Raw genomic sequence first — 18,923 nt, 5'->3', positions numbered from 1 at the left:
CATTCCTGGTTGTGCATGTAGTTCCAAAAGCTTGTTCAGCTCTTCTGATTTTCTATGTGTGTGTGCATGTTTGTATACAGGCGATTGTGTGTGTAGGTGCCACTCCATGTCCATGTAGAACAAAGTCAACAACAACAACAAAAAACTCCATGCTGTTTCCCCTCTAGAACTTTCAATCATTTAGTTCCCAATTCAGTTTTTTGTTGTTGTTGTTTTTCGAGACAGGGTTTCTCTGTGGTTTTGGAGCCTGTCCTGGAACTAGCTCTTGTAGACCAGGCTGGACTTGAACTCACAGAGATCTGCCTGCCTCTGCCTCCCGAGTGCTGGGATTAAAGGCGTGCGCCACCACCGCCCGGCTCCCAATTCAGTTTTTAAAGGGATGTTGTAATACTGAATTGTGGAATGTATTTTAATACCATTGTAGGTTGTTTTTGAGAGTTCTAAACTTCCATTTGACAAGCTGGGTCATAGTTTCAGTGTCTTAAACAAAGGGCTATTAATCAATAACACCCCTGATAACAAGGACTAGGGAGGGAGCACTATAAGGCTTGAGTCAGCCCCACAACATATCCAAGCAATGACCAAAAAAGGATAGTAACCCCTCCCCATACAGGCCCAGATTTGCCCAAGAAAGCCAAATATGGAAAAACAAAAATTAGAAATGTATTGATGTAACTGCTGCTTGTTTGAGCAATCATGTTAGAAATGCTATAGTTGGGCTGGAGAGATGGCTCAGTGGTTAAGAGCACTGACTGCTCTTCCAGAGGTCCTGAGTTCAATTCCCAGCAACCACGTGGTGGCTCACAACCACCTATAATGAGATCTGATGCCCTCTCTGGACTACAGGGAGGATACTGTATAAATAAATAAATAAATCTTTAAAAAAAGAAAGAAAGAAAAAGAAAAAGAAAAAGAAAGGAAGGAAGGAAGGAAGGAAGGAAAGAAAGAAAGAAAGAAAGAAAGAAAGAAAGAAAGAAAGAAAGAAAGAAAGAAAGAAAGAAAGAAAGGACATAGTTGTTCCTGGAATTTACCGAGCTGTGCTGAAAAGGACCTGCAGGCCTTGTTCCGGGTCACCATTTTGTACAGATGGTGACCTCACATGCTGGTAAATACTCTTTGCTTTAATAACCTATTTGAGTCTGGGTCTTCAGCATTTTCTCAGGCCCCTACATTTTCTTTTGTCAAGTTGCTGTTCAAAAGTCACAGCCTTTGGGTACATGAAACAAAAGGCTGTCAACTTAGACCATCTTGAAGGGGGCCTTTAAAGTCCAGTGTGCACTTGCTTCCTTTGGTTTTTAAGGTCATGTGTGTTTTGCCTGTGGCAAAAAAAATTCAAAAATTGCTGTACTATGCATGGTTTCTACAAAAAGACACAATTCTACTAGCAACCAAACAGGAATTTCATGGGCTATCATTAAATAAAACTTTTGGGGCTGGAGACATGGTTCTATGATTAAGAGTACCCGCTGCTCTTGCAGAAGACCTCGGTTCGATTCCCAGCACCCACGTGGTGACTCACATGGTAACTGCAGTTGGAGGGGATGAGATACCCTCTTCCGGCCTCCCCTGACACCAGACACACATGTGGCACACACACATATTGTGGTGGTTCGAAAGAAAATGGTCCTCAAAAGAAGTGGCACTATTAGGAGGTGTGGTCTTGTTGGAGGAAGTGTGTCACTGTGGGGGCGGGCTTCGAGGTCTCTTTTCCCTCGCTTCAGTCAGTGTGTCTTCCTATTGCCTGCAAGATGTAGGACTCTCAGCTCCAGCACCACATCTGCTGCACACCGCCATGTTCCGGGTCATGATGATAATGGACTGAACTTCTGAAACTGTAAGCAAGCCACCCCAATTACATGTTTTCTTTGTGGGAGTTGCCGTGGTCATGGTGTCTCTTGACAGCAATAGTAAATCCTACGACACATTTCTGTCAGACAAAACGCTCATACACCATCAAAATAAATCCTGAACGATATATGCTGTAATCTGTATAAAACCCTGCTTACAGATAGTACTGAGTAGTTAACGTGTTGCCTAATCACCTACTGAAGATCAGTGAATGAGGTACTACCTAGGCCACTGCTCACTCACATCTGTCACAAATGGTAAGAGACCTGTGTATCCCCAATAGCCTCGGCAAAACTATCCTAACCTTAGCTTTGCCTCGGGTATGGACCTGTTCGGACAAATCAGCATTGGTTGAAACAGATCATGTTACCCTTTACGTTCTTTGGGATAGGGAAGGATTATTTTCTGCTTTGGCTGACAGCTTAGAAATATAACTGGCATGCAGCAATCTTTATATTTAAATCGTACACTTAATATATCCCCACATACGTGAACATACTGGGATCCTCAACGGAATGAGAAATTTTCTAGGCTGCAAATAAAAACCTCACTAAGGGTTCTAGGATGGTAAGCTGAGCAATCCCGAGGTTGTCACAGACAGGGCCCCCGGCCGGGCTTGGCCTATCCGAGGCCTTGAGAATGGCTTGATTTATAATTTGTCACTCCCGGCAGGAAATTCCTTCTGCTTCCTCCAAGCACAACGTCTTCACCTGGAGACCCAGAGACTCTCTAAGCAAGTCCACGCCGGGCTTCCAAACGCCACGCCTCTCCGGATTCCCGGCATGCCGCTCTCCGGCCTTGGCCGGAAGGCGGAAGTACGGGGACTTCCGGCTGGCGTCCCACGCGTGCAGTGCGGTCGTGTTTCTCAGGTGAGTCGCGTGGGCTCCGGGCTTAGTTCTGCGGCGTGGAGAGCAGGTCTCAGATCGACCCTCCGCCGCGCCCCTGGCGTCGGCCTGGCGGTGCGGGGCTCGAGAGAGCGAGGCCAGGGATCGTGATGGCGGCGCCGCTCTCTCCCGGGCTGTGGCTAGCGGAGCCCAGGCCGAGCTCGGCCGGCTGCGTGGGTCACCGCGACCCTCCACGGGGAGTGTGGGTCCTTAGACGACTGACGATTGCTGGCGTCCACAGGACGCTCACCTCGCGTCCCCCAGTCCGCACAACCTGCGCTCTCGAGGGATCCAGCGGTGAATGAGAGCAGCTGAAGGAGCTTCAGGGCGAGACTGTGCTGAGCAGGGGCGGGGGACAGAAGAGTGTGAAGTACCGAGGAGAGAAGCCTCGGGGAGAGCAGTTTCCAGGCAGCGAACAGTGAATGATGGACCTGAAGTGCGCGTGGCGTGGGCTTTCCGCCGGCGCCACTGAAGCTTGTGGGTGGGGGTGGGAGGAGAGTTGAAGGAGGCTCGGGAGTAGCGGGATGCAACTTTGATACCTGAAGACACGAGGGAAAGTCATTCAAGAAGTCTTTAAAAAGCTGGGCGGTGATGGCGCACGTCTTTAACCCCAGCGCTCGGGAGGCAGAGGCAGGCGGATCTCTGTGAGTTGGAGGCCAGCCTGGTCTACAGAGTGAGTTCCAGGACAGCCAGGACTGCGCAGAGAAACAGTCTCAAACAATAACTACAAAAAAGAATTCTTTAAAAGGCAGAGAGCTATGCTCTGAGCGTAAAGTTCACTTTGTGAAGAATTTAGGGCTGAGAGGTGGAGCAAGGCAGGAGAGCAGTAGGTAATTTGAAGGCGGTTTATTAACTTGGTGTCTACGAAGGAGCTGTGAGAATGGATTGGTTTATAATTTGTCACTGGCCTCTGGGGGCTTGACCTTATATTTAACCAGTGTATGCTCTTCATTGAGCCTCACATAAGCTAAGCGTGAAGATGCCATAGATTGCCTCCCTTCATCCCAGTACTGAAGACGTCTGCCCGGCCATTTCCTTGGTGTTAAACTTTCTTCTTGTGTTTTTGTTGCCCACCAGGTAAAGCATGGCTAAAAGCTTACGGAGTAAGTGGAAAAGGAAGATGCGTGCTGAGAAGAGAAAGAAGAATGCCCCAAGGGAGCTCAACAGACTGAAGAGTATTCTCAGAGTTGACGGGGATGCTTTAATGAAAGATGTTGAAGAAATAGCGACTGTGGTGGTACCCAAACAGTGCCAGGAGAAAATGCAGTGTGCGGTGGAGGGTGAAAAAGGTGAGCTCATGTGCTCTGTTTTCATCTTAGAAAGTGGATCAGCTTTTCCTTACGCCCCTTTATTATTATTATATCCTCTGTCTTCTTTCCATATCTACTTCTCCCTGGTGTCAGATCCAAAAGAAACTGGGGGCAAGTGGCTAACTGTGGTGCCTATTAGATAACAGCGCACTTGCTGGCATCCTGGCTTCTCACCCCTTTCTCTTCCCTAAAGCTCTCCACTTCATGGGCTTCCCTTCCCCCAGCTTCTCATTCCTGTAGAGCCCTGCCTTTTCAGCCATATTCTCTCTCTCTTTCTGTTCTCTTGCTCCTTTCTCCATCTCTCTCCTCTCATGGCCTGTTTCAGTCTGCTACTTTCTTTCCCTGCTCTGGATTCTTCCAGATGCCTCTGGCTTTTCTCCCCCTCATATCAACAATAAAAAATTTCTTTTCAACCACACCTTGGAGTGGTTATGTTCTCACTTTATACGTCTAACATACCTGTTATGTTCACATCTTTATTCTTTGAAAGCTTTTATGTCTATTAGAGATCCTGTGCTAAGCAGTTTTTAAGTCAGTGTTTGGGAATAAGCATATCTAGGTTATTGAATGGATCTTCAGCAATTATGTAGCAGCCCAAATGCCCCGGGAACTGACAGAAATATAGGAACAAGCTTGGGAGAGGTTGGAAGGGTCTGGGCAGGTGAAAAGAGGTTTTCACTGTTCCTCACAAGAGCCTGAAACGATTCTGTGGATTGTTTGCACTTGTATTGTTACCCTGAAAATCACAAATGCCCGCTTTTTGTTGATATATTTTAGAGGCCTCTATGTGTTTTTAATCATGGTTTAAATCTGGGAACTATATATAATGATGGTTTCTACAGAGAAAAGGCTGGTTGCTTTTCAGGTCTTAATGTCCCAGTGTGGCAGCAGGCTAAATGAGGCACTCGCCATAGCCACTCTTAAAGACAGAGGTGTATCTCCGTTTTCAAGGCCAGGAAGAACAGTGTTCTTAATACTCCTTACCCTACATATTCGCATCCTGTTCTTCCAGATAAAAAAACCCTTCTCTTTGTTCTCTTGCTTTGTTCCAGCTGCCCTTGAGAGAACCTGGTTTAGCGCGCCGTGTCCCTTCCATCATGTGTCTACACCTCTGCTCGTCAGCTCTTTTCACGGTTTTAGTTACATGACCGTGACCATTTTAATATGTGTGGTAGTGCATTTAAGTACAATCACGATGTTTACAACCAGCACCTCTGGCTCCAAAACATTTTCATCCCTCTAAAAAGAAGTGCTGTACCCATTTAGTTGTTTCTCTCTCTTTCCCTCCAGCCCCAAGACTGACAGCCACTAATGATTTCCTGTCTGTATAGATTTCTTCTTGTTTGAGCTATGGCGTGTAAGTGGAATCATACAGTGTGGGATCTTGTGCCTCACTTTTCTAACTTAGTATCACATTTTGAATTTCACATTTTAGTATATACTAATACTTGTAAAGATGAATACTCGTGTGCTGTATATACCACTTTTTATATACCTGTTAGTTGGCATCAGGATCACTTTTATGCTAGTAAACCTTCATGTCCAATTTTTTTTAAATGCTGTTTTCAGTGCTTTGGAATATGAACTTACAAATGGAATGCTGGGTCATGTTAATTCTTTGCTATTTTCTGCACCAGCCAAACGATTCTTCTTCAACTCTGGGCATCAGGTGCCATGCGCTCCTGACTCCTGGGGTGATCCTTGTCTTTCTCTCCTTTGTGTGCGTTCTCTGTTCCCTACATTTGATCTTGTGGGATCTTAGTATACTGTACACTTTTCTTCTTCCAAACGTGTTTTATTTTTGATTTTGACTTATTTTTTATAGCTTTCTGCTCTTACTGGGGATATATTTTTTATCTCATGGGGGTATTGTTTGCTCCTGAATTTGAACGGCAATTTGAGCATTGTTTATTTCTTTAGAGTCCCTTGCTTCCACCCTTGTTTCCCTTCATGCTTATCTAACACTCTTCACATGCTTGGGGGGTTGTTGATATTTAAGTCAGGCACTGGCACGATTAGAAGCCCAGGCGGTGTAGAGGAGAAGCCTCTCATTTCCTGCCTGGAGAATGTGTTGATACACTCATTTTTGTAATATTTCAGAAGCTAAGTAGGAATAGAAGTGAAGGTGGGGGAGTCTTTGTTTATTATAGACCTGTCAGTAAAGCTGGATGCATCTACCCTCATGTACATGTTTCCCTTCGTGTCCTCTTGCCGCTGCCTACCCAGTTTCTTAGACTCCTTTATCCCCTGTGTCTAAGCCAAAGCATTTCTGGTTATACCAGAACTGCATGGCCACAGTGCTTGCCCATCCTTGACACTAGCCTTTTTACTTTCTCCTCTCCTCTTCCTCCTTTCTTATTTCTATATGTCAACATTTTGTATCTTTTAAAAATACAAATCAGATTCGGTCACTTGCTTACTTAAAATGTAACTTCCCTGACTGAAGAGATGGCTCAGCGCTTAGAGTTCTTACAGAGTTCATTCCCTAGCACCTACTTTAGGGGTTCACAACTGCTGTGACTTCTGCTCCAGGGGACCCGACAGCACAGTCTTCTTTCCTCCCTGGGCACCCGCGCATACGTGCACACTCAGGTGGACTCAGGAACGTGCAGCAGCAGTGTTGATCCTGTCTGACTTGCTGCGAGGAGCCGAGGAAGGCTGTAACAGAGTGTCTCCTTCTGATTTCAAACTTCCTGTCATTCGGATGTTCATGCTGCATTCGTGGGCTTTCATGGGGTTGTTTTGATGTGTGAATGCTAATAGCTTTTCACTTTCTTGTTGTTTTTAATTTAGATGACATGAAAATGGAGACTGAAATTAAGAGAAACAGAAAGACTCTTCTAGACGAACATGGACAGTACCCAATATGGATGAACCAGAGGCAGAGAAAAAGACTGAAGGCAAAGAGAGAGAAAAAACGGGGGAAAAACAGAGCCAAGGCAGCCAAGGGCCTGGCCTGGTAGACCTTACAAACTGGAAAGAAGGCTGGCGGTGATGGCGCACGCCTTTAATCCCATTACTCTGGAGGCAGAGGCAGGTGGATCTCTGTGAGTTCAAGGCCAGCCTGGTCTAAAAAGCAGATGCCAGGACAGCCAGGACTGCTAATGTGGAGAAACCCTGTCCCAACATCCACAAAAACCAAACAAACAAACTGGGAAGTAGTCATGGAAGAAGTTGAGTTGTTAGGATTGTCTTCACTGATTGTAGCTCTCTGAATGGAAGCTCTTTGTTTTCATCTTACACCTGTAATTCAAAACCAGAATAATTCATTTGTTTTGGAAATTTGAATAAACTATTTTCTGTGATAAAAGAAAATTGGAAGCTGCCTGATGTTTGAGTATTATCAGACCACAATCTTGAGAGCATTGCTGTGGTTAAAATTATTTGATCTTACAAAGTGGTAATTATCATCAATGCCTCAGGTTAAACATGCTCATACGAACAAAATTTGCACAGAAATATTTTAAAATAGCGTCTCAAGGGGCTCAGCAGTTAAGACCGCACACTGCTCTTGCAGAGGACTCCTGCTTCATGTTGAATGGCTCAAAACCACTCAGAACCAGTTCCACGGGGTTCCCCTCTTCTGGCCTTCACAGGCACCTGCCCTCATGCACAAGCTCCCCACACAATCTAACTTTAAAAAGTCTTGAGAAAAAGGATGGCAGTGTATTGTTTATGTTTTTTCTATAATTCGTAATAAAAGATATTGTATGTGTAGGTCTTAGAGTTTGACATTTTCTTTAAGGTTTCCAGCTACTGAGAAGACCATGTCTCTCATTTAGGTGGACTGTATCATGTACTGAGTGGTCTGCTTTCTAGGTGATTAAAACAGCACGGGTTTTTTTCTGAAAACAAATGTTCTTCAGGTTTTGCTTTTTTCTTCTTTTGGTATTGTGAGATGGGGTAGCCTAGAACCAGCTCTGTAAACCAGGCTGGCCTTGAACTCAATAGAGTTCCACCTGCCTCTGCCTCCCTCTGCTTCCACAGTGCTGGGATAAAAGGTGTGTGCCACTGCTACCAGGCAGTGTAATTTAGTGTTACATCATGTAGCTTAAGATAATAAAGTGTTATTCAGAATCAATTACTCTGGATGTTTTGAGCGTGTGTGTGTGTGTACAAGTGCGTGCGCGTGTGCACCTACACATCCATCCATCTGGGAAATGGCTTATATGTAAACATAGGTGTTAACTAGCTTAGTGTTAGTGTTGTAGAATGAAGAGACCTGCCATTAGCATGACTACTCTAACTCTATACCAGTGAGATGAGTTTTGGTTGAGTCTGTCTCAGCATACTACGTTAATTCCGGTCATTTAAGTTTAGCCCTCCATCTGAAATTTCACTCTTCAGATTCACCGCATTATGTGCTGAATAAAACCAGGAACTTTGCAAATATTAGGAATGCTGAGAGCCGTTCACCTGCTCAGGAAAAGATTTAACTTCAATGGAAAGAAAGAAAGGAATAGAATATGATTGCTTGGCTCTGAAACCATCAACTGCCAAGCACTCTGCTGAGCATGAATATGACCAAGTGCTACCAAGTAAGCCACAAAATAACGCTGGATGCTTAAAATTAGTATAGTAGGTCCTCCATTTACTCAGTTCATCAGAAGGTTAGTGAATAATTTCAAAATAAAATACATTTTTCTGAAGGTGGCAAGAGAAGGCTAGGGCTGTAGCTCGGGAATAGAGCACTCCTCTCCAGCATCCACAAAGCTCAGGGTTTGCGCCCAGTATTGACGGTGAAAAGAGGGTTGGAAGGTGGGCCGTGTTCAAGGTTTTCTTTCCTATTCGTAGCTGTTAGGAACTATGAGGGGAGAGTAGATACAGAAGTAAGGGATAAAATGCTGCAGACATTGAAGCCACCGACACTAGAGCTGCCCTCTCATGGACGCTGTCCATGTCCGTGCTGCACCCTTAATTGTCATTTGGTTTAGCAGCATTGTCGGGTTGCTGGAGTTGAAGACATCGCTGCCAGGTGTCTACACATTTTCCCTGCAGCTCACAACTCAAATTTGATTCGGCTGATAAAAGCTTGGGACCGCCCCCCCCGTCCAGAGCCTCTCCACAATATGAGGCTGTTCACTACAGTTGGGCATGCCAGTTTTAACTTAAAAGGTAGGGACTGGGAGATGGCTCTGTTGGTAAATGCTTACCAGAAAGGTATAGGCACCCACATTTGCGTTCCCAGCACCCACATAAAAAGCCAGGCTCCAGAGCCTGTGCCCTCTTCCTGGGGAGACAGAAGAGGATTCCAAGGTGTAAGTAGTCCAAGGTCAGTTACCAGGCAGCTGGAGCCACCCAGTCTGTGCAAATGGTGGGCTTAGGTTCAGTGAGAGACTTACCTTTAAAAGAAGTTACATGAAAGAGCAGTCGCCGAAAAAATGCCAGTTGAGGCCGCATCCCCCAGCCTCAGTTTACCAAAAACGCTTGGAAGTCATTTCAAGTAGGTCATGACATCATGACTTTTGGATAGGTGACTGCTGTAGAGAAATTATTACCTTCCCCCATTGTGAGCGGGCCTGAGCCCCCGAGTTCTGGACTGTGTTGCGTCCATTTCAGATTTTGGCGGGAAATCTAGAATGAAATTCCAAAATCAATTCAGGAATGTGATCAGTTCTTTGTCACTTTAAATATACGGAGAAGCACGGTGTAGTTCTTTAATCTTTCATGTAAATAACTTTGTACAAATTTGTCTTTGATGCTTTCAGGAGAATTGCTGGGAATACCACCAGGGGGCGCTCAAGACAAGCGGCGAATCACTTGAATTAGCCTGAGGCTTGAGAAACAGAAGGGAACTATTTTTGTGCTCTTAAAGAAATTAAATATACAAAGGGCTAATAAAATACACATTTTATTATTAATTATTGATGTTAAATAATATTATTTAATATTATTAGCTCATCTAATTCAGAGCCTATGACTCTGCTGCTAATATCTGTACTCGAGGAAACTGAGACACAGAGATCATGTAGCTAAAACCAGGACAGTTGTTCCACAGAATGCATCCTCACAGGGATTCTTGCCCAAAAACTTTCTCCACGAGAAACGGCGATCTTAGTACGGAATGCTTGTAACTTGGTTTAATTCATGGTGGGATTGGGTTGAAGCAGGCTTGGATTAGATAAAGAACATGCTTGAGTAGCCAAATGATTTATAAAGCCCTTCTCAAACCTCTGGGTGGAAGATGGACTGGATTTCTTTAAGGAAATGTGCCTACTGGTCCAATGCATGTGTCAGCAAAGGTTGTTAGTGACCAGACAGCTAAGCAGATGCCGCGTGACTGGCCGCTGAAGCTCTCAGGGAGAATCCAGTAGGGCTTTTGTTAATTTGTTTGTTGTTTGAGACAAGGTCTTGTAGCCCTGGTTAGTCTGGTAATCATAGATCAAGCTGGCCTCAAGCTTGCAGTAGTGCCTCAGCCTCCGGAGCCCTGAAATCACAGGCATATACCACCATGGCAGAAAACTGGCCATTTTGTTAGACTGCTGCCACACCACGTGAATGCAGATATACGTTAGTTCCCATCAGTGCACATAGTACTTCCAATACACAGAGACTGTAAAGACACTGACTGGCAGCCACGTGGTGGTGGCACAGGCCTTTAATCGCAGCACTCAGGAGGCCGAGGCAGGAGGATCTCTGTGAGTTCAAGGCTAGCCTGGGCTACAGAGCGAGTTCCAGGACAGCCAGGACTACACAGAGAAACCCTGTCTTGAAAAACAAACAAAAGTAAAAACTGAGTGTCTTCAGAATTTATATCCATGTGAGAGATGAATTTTAGGAGTTGGAGAGGAGAAATTTGTTATCTCTAAGTGATTAGATTCAACTCCTTGAAAGTCCTGGAGGAGAGAGCAGAGGATGATAGGCAGCTTAGAGTTGAGAAACACTCAGACAGAAAGAACATCCAGGGATCTGAAGACCTCAAGAACTGCCTAATGGAGGCCGTCCCCAGCTATAACGCAGATATGATGCTGTTGACTAATCTTACTAGGGAAGGACAATCAGCAGAGTGATTCAAACTTGTGCTAGCCACACATATTTTTTCCTGTGTTTTCCAGCACATAAAATCTTCATTGCAGCAGACACGCACCACTCTTATAAGAAGTCATGTTTGCAGATGACAGGGGACTTTCAGGTACTTACATGACATCAAAAACCACCCTGCATCCCCAGGACCCTGTAGGGTTCACAGAGGTCAGGTCAGGTTTGGTTCTGTTTATAAAAGGAACCATATGATTTACATTGTTCGGAAAGGGAGATGACTCCATGGGTAAGAACATTTGCTGTGAAACATGAAGATCTGAGTTCAAATCCTCGGCACCTGGGTAAAAAGCTAGGCATGGTCTCGTGCTGTTGATCCCAGTAGGGTGGGAGACAGGCCCAGCAATGGGTAGCTGGGGCTTGCTGGCTGCCAGCCTAGTCCATGTTCAATGGCAGGCCCATCCCAAGGAAGTGAGATAGAGGATGATAAAACAAGGTACCCAGTGTCCTCTGCTGGCCTCTGCTCATGCACACCACACAGACACATGCACATGTGTACATAGCTGATTGTCAAAAAGATTTAGTTTTGCTTTTCCTTTAAAGCAGAGGAAACTACAGTGTGATAGCAAATACAGCTCAGCTGATAGGATCATAGTGAAAACAAAACTTTTAAAGAATGTGTATCCTGCCAAATGAACCTCGCATTTACTGGATCTGTGAAACAATGCAGAGAAGTTAATACTTTTGTCCCTCTTCAAATGAGCGGTTTGGAGAGAAAACGTCCAAAGTCATGCTAGAGCAGATTCAAGCACAATGCTGTCCTCAGTAGTAGAGAATCTAGAATGGAAAATTATAGAGACAGACTGATCCCATCTCTTGAGAAGTCTGTATCTAGGATGCCTGGCATGAATGGCCAGCTGAGGCTGGGTGGCTGTTTGGCTGGAATGTAGTTGAAGGATTCAAACACTGGACTTTCAGGTTGAAAGCCGTTGTTTTCCAGCCTAGGAATACCATGGAAAAAGCTGTGCTTAGCACATTTTACACTGATTTTGTTCTCTCCCATCTTTTGGCCTTCCATGATTATAGACTTCAATATCTCTATAGTAAAAAAAAAATAATAATAATAACAAATCTGAAATCTCCTTAATTTTGTTAATGTTAAATCTGGTACTCATTCAACTAAGCTCCCAATTAAAGTGTGGAAAACACTCTAAACATCTGCTTTAAACAATGGATGGGGTGCAGGCTCTCCAAGGTTAACCTGAAGAAGGGAGCAGCTTGCTGATATATTAGGCTCGTAGGTATTGGCTTCTCCTAAAGCGATGGATTGACTTGGCATCCTGCTGTCTTATGAAACACTTTCTCAGCCTCACGGTGCGTCTTCAGAGTTTGCAATATCAGCAGAACCTCAGAGTGGTCTTAGCTGGGTGTTGTGTATCACTGTACAGTAACTGCAAGTACATATGGAATCTCTGATCCGCGTAATAAAGTACATTTGTCATGGGTCCTGTGATCTGCATACCTTTGAGCCGTTACTTCATAAATCTGCTCCATCGGAGGATTGCTTTGTACAGCAGTGCTTGAAGCTGCTTTTAATAAACTAATATTTTGTGTCTTTTATATGTAATCAACAGGGAGTATTATAGCCTGTGTCCCTACGGAGAAACTTTCCACTTAACTTCTTTTCCCTTGACAATAATGAGAAAAAAGAATAGCTCAGGAAGGCCCAGATGTTCAGGAACATACGCTGTTTTCTCTTAAAAGTCAGCTGAAGATTTTTTTGTATTGTTCCAGATTTAAAAAAATAAAATAAAATGCTTTCAAGAAGAAAGCATTTGAGATGTGTGATGAGGAGAAGACAGGTAGAGATTTCATCAAGAGTCCGACACGGGGTGCTATTTGTCAAGAAGAAGATGGCTCCCTTTGCTCTGGCAAAGAGGTGCTGATCGCGAACAGAGCTGGAGGCAGTTGGCCAAAGACCAGCCATCCTCATAACTTCCTGTTCAGCCCCACGCTGTTTCATGCTTTGTTCCACCCCAAACTTCAAATTAGCAGTGTCTTCGGACAAGGCAGATAGTACAACTCACCCTTGTGCCTCGTCCCTCGGGTCATTAAATAGGGACAGTTGTCTTTCCGGAGTACCGATGTCTGCACCGTGTCCGGTATCTGCGCACTGGGCAGTTGGTCATTGCCATGTGTAAAAGAGAACGTGATTGGGGGAAACCTGAAAAGGGAATGTGTGCCTTAGGTGAGGTTGGTGTGAATGTTCTTTATAAGGCTATGAATCTTTAAGAAGAGTTGTCACGAAGGGAATGGGAACCAGCTGTTCCGAATCTCCACTGAGGAAACAGGTTTCGACTAGAGCGGAGAGGATTTGGGTAAAATATAAAGAAGTTTCTGAACGTGAGTGCCACTAAAAGCCAGGTATGTCTTGAAAAGAGGCAGTTGGATTATCTCCGAAGGAATGCCAAAAGATGAGAGAAAGAAGCCGGGGGGTAAGGTGAGCTCGGTCCTCATTTAATCAGACGGCTCACCTGTAATCCTACCCGAGGCTTCTGAGGCTCTGGTCTCCTTTCTCACACACCCACACCTCAGGTTATGAAGTTTAAAGAAATCGGAACGGAGGCCTTTACATGTCCTGAGAAATTCCGTGCTGGAACTGCGGGTCCGGATGTCCCGTCTGATGCTTCATTGAAAGGAAGCACTAAGGTGCGACCAATAGACGAAGACATGACCTTGTCCTTCGCTTTCTACCGTTGCTATTAAACACCAAAGCACCAACTGTGCCAGGCGGGCTTAGACCACGTGCTTGACTAGAGTGGGGGCTTACTGTGGTCTGGGAACACTTCTGTCCCTGCAGGTTGTGGCTTAGCTTGTTGCAAAGTCCCCAGCTAGACGGAAGGGTTCAAGGCTGGGCTCCAAGAACTTTTCATTTATCTCTTTGATTTATGTTATGCATTTGATTGCGAGCCCATTTCTACCCTCATTGGATCCTGTATTTTCACCTTGCTTTAAATATCCCTTTAATCTCCCTTTTCCTCCTTCAGTCCGTTGCCCTTACATTGCTTTTTTTAATCTTTAAAAATATAGATGTAAAACTGCAAGTCAAACATTTTTTTTAAGCCACCAAATTTAGTTATAAGTATCTTTATTTGTAAATATCCCGTAGCCTGTTTCCCGTGGCCCAGTGACCCTGACGGAAACAGGTTTCTGGTTTCTGTGTGGCCCCCACCCCCTTGCTGTGTTGCCCTGCCTTCCCTTTGCCGGCTTCCCTTCTGGGCTGTACTTTAATGGCTGCCCTTGTTGCATGCCCCGCCCCAGCTTCCCCACTCCCACTTCCCTTTCCACCGCCATCTCTCCACGAGTCACTGTTTATTTCTTACCTTTCCTTCAGGGGGCTCAGCTCCTAACACTAACTAGATGCGGTACGAATAGAAAATACACACTCCGACAAGGGTAGGCAAATTGACTGGCTGTCTGCATTTGTAAATAAAGTTTTATTGGCCCTTGGTTGCTCCCCATTTCCTCATGTAAAGAAAGATCTATGGCTATTGTGGTGCTATGAAGATAATTGAAGAGCTGGAATAGAGACGTTCCTGTAGGCTGTAAGGCTTACCTTACAATCTGGCCCTTAAAAAAAGGGTTTGCTGATTCCCGCTTTAGAATAGTTACTGTGTTTATTAAATGAAGATTTTTTATTCCTTATTGGGAAATTGGGGTGAGTGGGGCATGTGTTCTGTGTCCATTCTTGCATTTTCCTCATTTGGAGTCCTGCCTTTCCCTAGATGCCCAGCTTTCCTATTTCAAGGCAAAGGCGTCCCATAGAGAAAACGATAAAGAAGCTCACCCAATAGGAGGTGGCCCTGAAGCTGCCCTTCGAGGAGCGTTTGTGTTTAGACGTGTTCGCATCTACCATCTCCGACTGGACTTCATTTAGCCTTTGAATTAAGCAAGCAGACAACAAAGAGGGTTTGCAGGTAAGCTTTTCACAAATCCCACAGCTAATTTTCCTGTACGTTTACAAACCATTTTTGAAAATGTGAAATGCCAGATGAAGGGCTCTGTTTTAATTCAATACGACACCTAGAACGTTGTTGCGGGTAACAGCATTCCGACGCAGCGGATTCAGTGGGTGGTCTTGTGGAAATAGTTTACACAAATTCACTTACAGGCTGCTCTCGCTAGCATGAAATTAATATGGACTAAAGTAGTCATAGCACTAAGGGCTTGAAACGCTTCTGAGATCACCTATGTTAACCCTGTACTTTTTAACAGATGGGGAAATGGAAGCTGATTTTCCCAAGATATTAGTAGTTCATGGGAAAGTCCAGAGACCCCGGTCTCTGCAGTTTCCGGCCAATCATTTTCGAAACCATAAATCCGTGACAACTGGTCATACCAACAAGAACACTGTGACTAGTGTCAAAGTTAATTGTGTTCGTTTCCATAGAACGAGCAGCCCTGGGTGAAACTGCACCATGCACCTAGTAATCTTTTTTGCAGTTAACAGGGAGACCTTTTCCCATAAGTGCCTGGCCTCTTTGCCTCACAGACAGCACAACAGATTTTGATTTGAATGAAATTAAAATAAGCTAAGCAACAGTAAGAAATGACCTCTCTCTCTCTCTCTCTCTCTCTCTCTGCCTCCAGATAAAAGGCTAAATTTTTTTTTCATTACCTACAATTTATCTTTTTTGCCTGTCAGTTTCTTTTATAACTTCTGGTATTTTTCTCACAAATGTAGCACATCTATATCGTTGTCGAACAACATAAAAATGCAGAGAACTCTAAAATGAAATAAAATCATTTGCAATCCAGCCATTTGCAGGTGTGTATCTGTGTCTAAGCTCCTGTGATTGTTTTAAGACTGCATATATTCATATCCCACTTTCTTAATATACTCTGAGGATCTCCCCCGATCCCCACCCCATGCCACAGGGAATTCTCCAGAAGTCTTGTCTGAGGGCTGAGGAAATAACTTCATCCGTACAGTGTTACCTTGAGAACATGAGGACATATGTTCGATCCCCGGAACCCAGGTTTAAGAATTGGTCGGCAGAATGGCGCAAGTTTGCAAGCCCAGTGCTGGGGGGAATGTGGAGAAGGCATGAGACTCAAGGGGCCAGCCAGACTAGCCTGTCTGGCAGCTCCAGGCAAGGGAGAAGCCCTGTCTCAAGGAGAGAGAAAAGAGAAGAAGAAAAGGTGGAGGGGGCCTATGGAACAATACTTGGGGTTTTCCTCTGGCCTCCACATATGTGCGCCTGCACACACACACACACACACACACACACACACACACACACACACACACTGGTTTGAAAACTTACATCATGTTTCGTCTTGAATGGGGACTGTACGTTTTATTTGCCTACTTTTGAATGCATACGTTTTCTCCTAAAGTTGTCTTTGATTTTTGCTATTAAAATCCTTCTCTGTAACATGGATAGCCCGCTGTAGAAGACTAATCCTTATTTATGTTCTTGTGGAAGAGCTCTAGGGGAACACTTAGTTCTCATCTGTTTCGCCAAACTGGTTTCCTGAAAGGCTGAAGCCAAATCCCTGCAGGAATGTAAGTGCCTATCAGGGCGCTCTTGAAGGGCTGTCAGTCAAGACTTGGAAAACATTCCTCTCCTCACCGTGCTGTCTTGATAGTCAACTCCCAGGGCTGCAAAATCAGACCTAAGTTTCAGAATATATTTGCTTCCTATTCTTTTTTCTTTCCTTTCCTTTCTCCAATTGATATCCTAACCACTGTAATCTGGCATCTGCCCCCATCTGCCCGCCTGGAGGCTTCAAAGAAATAGCCCTTGATGGGATCAAGTGTCAGGAAACAGGGGTTCAAATCCCAGCCCTGAAACCAGTAGTATGTGACCTTGGGTGAGTAAGTCAATTTCTTTGAGCCTGCTTCCCCAGCTTTAAAGTGGAGCCAGTGAAAGAGACCTTGATGTATGGGGCTCTCAGGAGAGACGTAAGAATTGCTTTTCATCTGTTGCGTACCACGCTGGGGGTGGTACCGTGATTGAGACTCCTCTGGAGGGTAGTGTGTGTGGGAATTATTAGTGCTGTCCACCAAATATTTCTGATTCCTTTTATGCCCTTGCTTGAATTTTACATCCCAACCCTGTTCCTCTGGCTGTGGCCCTGTCACTGACTTTGACAAGTTTAGCATGAACAGATAGGGCCTGCATCCTACAGGGCAGATTCTTTTCAGAACTGGGCCTTCCTCTTCAGCCTCGTGCGTAGCTTCTACCCATGGAGAAGAAAAAATATAGAGATTCCTGCTGCTGCTGAACCAAGACGAGAGGTTCCCACCAACTGCACTAGAAGATGAATTAGACTTTCTTTACCCCCCCCAGATACGGGACTTGGGTTGCACTAAACTCTAGCCTGATTGTTTTGTTGCAGTTGACGTTAAACGTCCTTATACTCCAGGGTGTACAGATGGGACGACAAGGATGTCCCCCCCCCAGAAGTCACTTCAAGGACAGGTTAGGCCTCACTGTGCGTGTGCACAGACTGACCTTGCTTATCGCCAGAATGTTCCTAACCACATTAGCCACAGAAGGGATGGATTCCTTTCCTACTGAGAAGGAACAGACTTTTCCTTCAAAGGGAGGTCACTGGGTTGCTGGACTGTCCCTTTCACAAGGCATGACTGTGGCTTCGCTCCTTGTTTCTATACTACTTCACCCACTCCCTTTATTGTCTTTCTCACGAATTGTCTTCTGCTACAAGTAAATCTGCTCTATCTATGCTGGGTCAACTCCAGAGTTAGCACTGTAGGGCAGTGGCTACTCAATCCTTTCTCTCTGAGAAGGTATACACAAAGAGAGAGACACACATACACATGTGTACACTTACACACATACACACACACAACTGTGGACCACCAGACCCTGAATTTCTTGTAAACAACTTGTTTTCCTCTGCTCTGAGCAGCCTGCAGCTGCTCTGAGCACGAGACCCTGATGGCAGGGGAGTGGGTTCTGATGAGCCTGCAGCTGAAAGATCCCGAGAGCTGGGGCGTGGCCAGAGCCCTATATTCGCTGCCCCTGGGCACAATAAAGTGGGCATTCTTGGCATTCTTGTCTCAAGGATGTCCCCATGGCTCCATCTGTCTGTCTATCTCTGTGTGTCTTTATGTTTTTAAATTTTCAGCCTAGTTCCCGTAGCGCGTAGTGAGTAGAGCATGGAATGGAACCCACATATACACAAACATACAATATATATATATATACATACAGACATATACACTACATATATACACACATATAGACATACACATATACTGTACACATACATATATACATACCAACATACATACAAACACACACACACACATATATATATACATGTTCTATAATATTATTTTAACTAGGCAAAGAAGTGTTCCATTTGTTTATGCTGTGGAATATTACTTTAGCTGTGTAAAGATGTGTTCCATTTGTTTGTGCCGCAATTGTTTAATGATGTAAGGATATGTTTCATCTGTTTCACCTTGCCTGCCTAAGGCACCTGATTGGCTTAATAAAGAGCTGAACAGCCAATAGCTAGGCAGGAGAAAAGACAGGCAGGGCTGGCAGGGAGCGATAATAAATAGGAGGAGAAATCTAGGCTCGAGAATAGAGAACAAGAGAAGAAGGGGGAGGGAATGAGGGACACACCTGCGATCAGAAGCCAGGCAGCTGTCAACCAGTCAGAATAGAGACAGTGAGAAAATAAGAAAAGGTAAAAATCCTGAAGCAAAATGTAGGTAAAGAGAAACAAGTTAATTTCAGCTAAAAGAGCTAGCAGAAATGTGCCCGAGCTAGGCTGAGCATTCAGAACTAATGGCAAATCTCTGTGCCATGATTTGGGAGCTGTTTGATGGCCTGAAAAAAAAGCCTGGTACACATACTATAAA

General features: G+C 44.7%; 1 protein-coding gene across 1 annotated transcript; it reads left to right on the top strand.

Annotated features, from left to right (window-relative positions):
- Positions 1-2,641: 2,641 nt before the first annotated feature.
- On the top strand, positions 2,642-8,055 carry Llph (LLP homolog, long-term synaptic facilitation factor). The gene is made up of 3 exons (XM_057758002.1): positions 2,642-2,717; positions 3,810-4,021; positions 6,836-8,055. Exons 2-3 carry the CDS (start codon positions 3,817-3,819, stop codon positions 7,003-7,005), a joined length of 375 nt encoding a protein of 124 aa, XP_057613985.1. The 5' UTR covers positions 2,642-2,717; positions 3,810-3,816; the 3' UTR covers positions 7,006-8,055.
- Positions 8,056-18,923: the final 10,868 nt, after the last annotated feature.

Source organism: Chionomys nivalis, chromosome 25 (assembly GCF_950005125.1).
Source record: "Chionomys nivalis chromosome 25, mChiNiv1.1, whole genome shotgun sequence".
Taxonomy (NCBI): Eukaryota; Metazoa; Chordata; class Mammalia; order Rodentia; family Cricetidae; genus Chionomys; species Chionomys nivalis.
Note: the sequence above shows the minus strand (reverse complement) of the source record. Positions and strands in the feature narration are given on the sequence as shown.